This window comes from Parasteatoda tepidariorum, unplaced genomic scaffold (assembly GCF_043381705.1).
Source record: "Parasteatoda tepidariorum isolate YZ-2023 unplaced genomic scaffold, CAS_Ptep_4.0 HiC_scaffold_13782, whole genome shotgun sequence".
NCBI classification, from domain to species: Eukaryota; Metazoa; Arthropoda; class Arachnida; order Araneae; family Theridiidae; genus Parasteatoda; species Parasteatoda tepidariorum.
The window spans coordinates 1-1,941 of NW_027261393.1; the positions used below are offsets into that span (position 1 = coordinate 1).

General features: G+C 37.6%; 1 protein-coding gene across 1 annotated transcript; it reads right to left on the minus strand.

Annotated features, from left to right (window-relative positions):
• Positions 1–28: 28 nt before the first annotated feature.
• On the minus strand, positions 29–795 carry LOC122273976 (protein FAM200A-like). Its single transcript, XM_043057936.1, has 2 exons — positions 449–795; positions 29–380 (listed from the first exon to the last, which is right to left on the minus strand). The coding sequence occupies exons 1-2, from the start codon at positions 793–795 to the stop codon at positions 29–31; spliced, it is 699 nt and encodes a 232-aa protein (XP_042913870.1).
• Positions 796–1,941: the final 1,146 nt, after the last annotated feature.

Below are 1,941 nucleotides of genomic sequence, written 5' to 3' on the forward strand. Positions count from 1 at the left end.
TAAGCCAACGTACGGCAGTATGATAAGGTTAGTCATTTTCTCCAATCTCTGCAATAAATTGTCGGAATTGTCGGTGATTCAGCCCAAAAGATCTGATAAAATTAACAGTTGATATGACTGGTTTCAGAACTTCAGACATATCAAAACATTTTCCGCACAAAGACTGTTGATGAATGATACAATGTAAGACTAATGGTTTTGAACCACAGTCATTTTCTACAGCCTTTGACACAAGAGCTACCACTCCTTTATCTTCCCCACTCATGTTTTTGCCTCCATCAGTTGTAATACATTTCAAGTTTTTCCATCGAAGGTTCCTTTGATTAATGGCCATTTCAACTCCTTTAAAAATATCTGTACCAGTAGTTGTGCCATGAATACTATACACATCAAGAAGTTCTTCATGCACTTCATAGCTTTTATCTACTCCTCGAATATAAATCAACACCTGAGCAGTATCTGACACATCCGTTGACTCATCCAAGGCCAAAGAAAACCACTCAACATGTCCATTTGTACAGCCAACAGTTGAGAGGATATATTTTCAGCGATGTTTTCCACCCTTCGAGCCACAGTGTTTGCTGACATACTGACAGTTTTTAATAAATTTACCTTTTCAGGGCACATTTCTTCGGCTACTGCAATTATGCATTCTTTGATCATTTCTCCATCGGTGAAAGATTTTCCACGTTTTACAATTTCAAGAGCCGCACGAAAGCTGGCACGAGTTGCAGCCTCTTGTTCAGTTTTGAGTTTTGTAAATGAAGATTGCTGCGATTTCAATCCGCACTTCATAGCTTCGAATTTTTCTGTCCGCAAACTTCCTGTATATTTTGAGTAATTTCGAAAATATTTTGTTTCATAATGACGTTTAATGTTATATTGTTTGAGAACGGCTATGCTTTCATTGCAAATCAAACATAGCGCCTTGTTACTGGACTCAATTACGAAATACTGAATGTTTCACTGATCTTTGAATTTTCTGCATTCACTATCAATTTTTCGCATCTTTTCCATACTACTAAATCGCACACGAAAGCAGCAATTCAAATCAAAATACTGTTATAAAGATGTCTTAAACTTAAACACGCACAAACACGTTTCAAGGAGGTACGCACTATTTTATTTCACAACAGTGTCATAGGAACTGACTTGTGGTTGCGCCACTAGCCTTCTTATATATTCCAATTACTGCCATCTAGAAGTGAGTGTAAGACACCAGAACTTTCTCGAACCAACGAGATTATTCTGTACGTGCTATTAGCGCCATCTGTTAGCGATAGAAGGTACTACCTATTTCCGCTTGTGTCCACCAGATGTCTTGTCACGTTACTCCTCATGGCTCGTACTCTACGACTAATCTGGAAATTACAGATAATGACAGGAAAATTAATAATATGTAGTGTTGCCGTTTTGCGGACTTTAGTCCGATTTGCAGCCTTTTTTAAACGTTGCGTACTTTTTCGGACTTTTTTTTCATCAGTGGACTATTTCACTTTTTACCACCGGCAACAATGATAATATGGTTTTGGCCCTCGGAACTTACTGGAGTAATCAGTATGGCCTTAAGGCTGGAAAGTTTGGAGATCCCTGCTCTAGACGGAAGTTGTTCATATACTCTGATAATAAGAGCGCTTTTCACAAGTTAGAAAATTTTCTCAGTGGCATTCCTCCAATTTTATGCTTCATAATTAATTTGCTAATTACTCACAACAAGAATGGATTTAACATTTTGTTTTAAGTACCGAGTCACGTCAGCACACGAAGGATTGGGTTTGCTGATTCTGTAGCACGATCTGCAACTATTATCTTAATGACATCTGTATTATTCGCAGGCATTAAACGACGTCCGACAACATTATCACGTCCATTTGGCAACAACAATCATATCTTAAAATGCAGAATGAAATTTGTAACATTAAAACTGATTTGGTTCGTTTA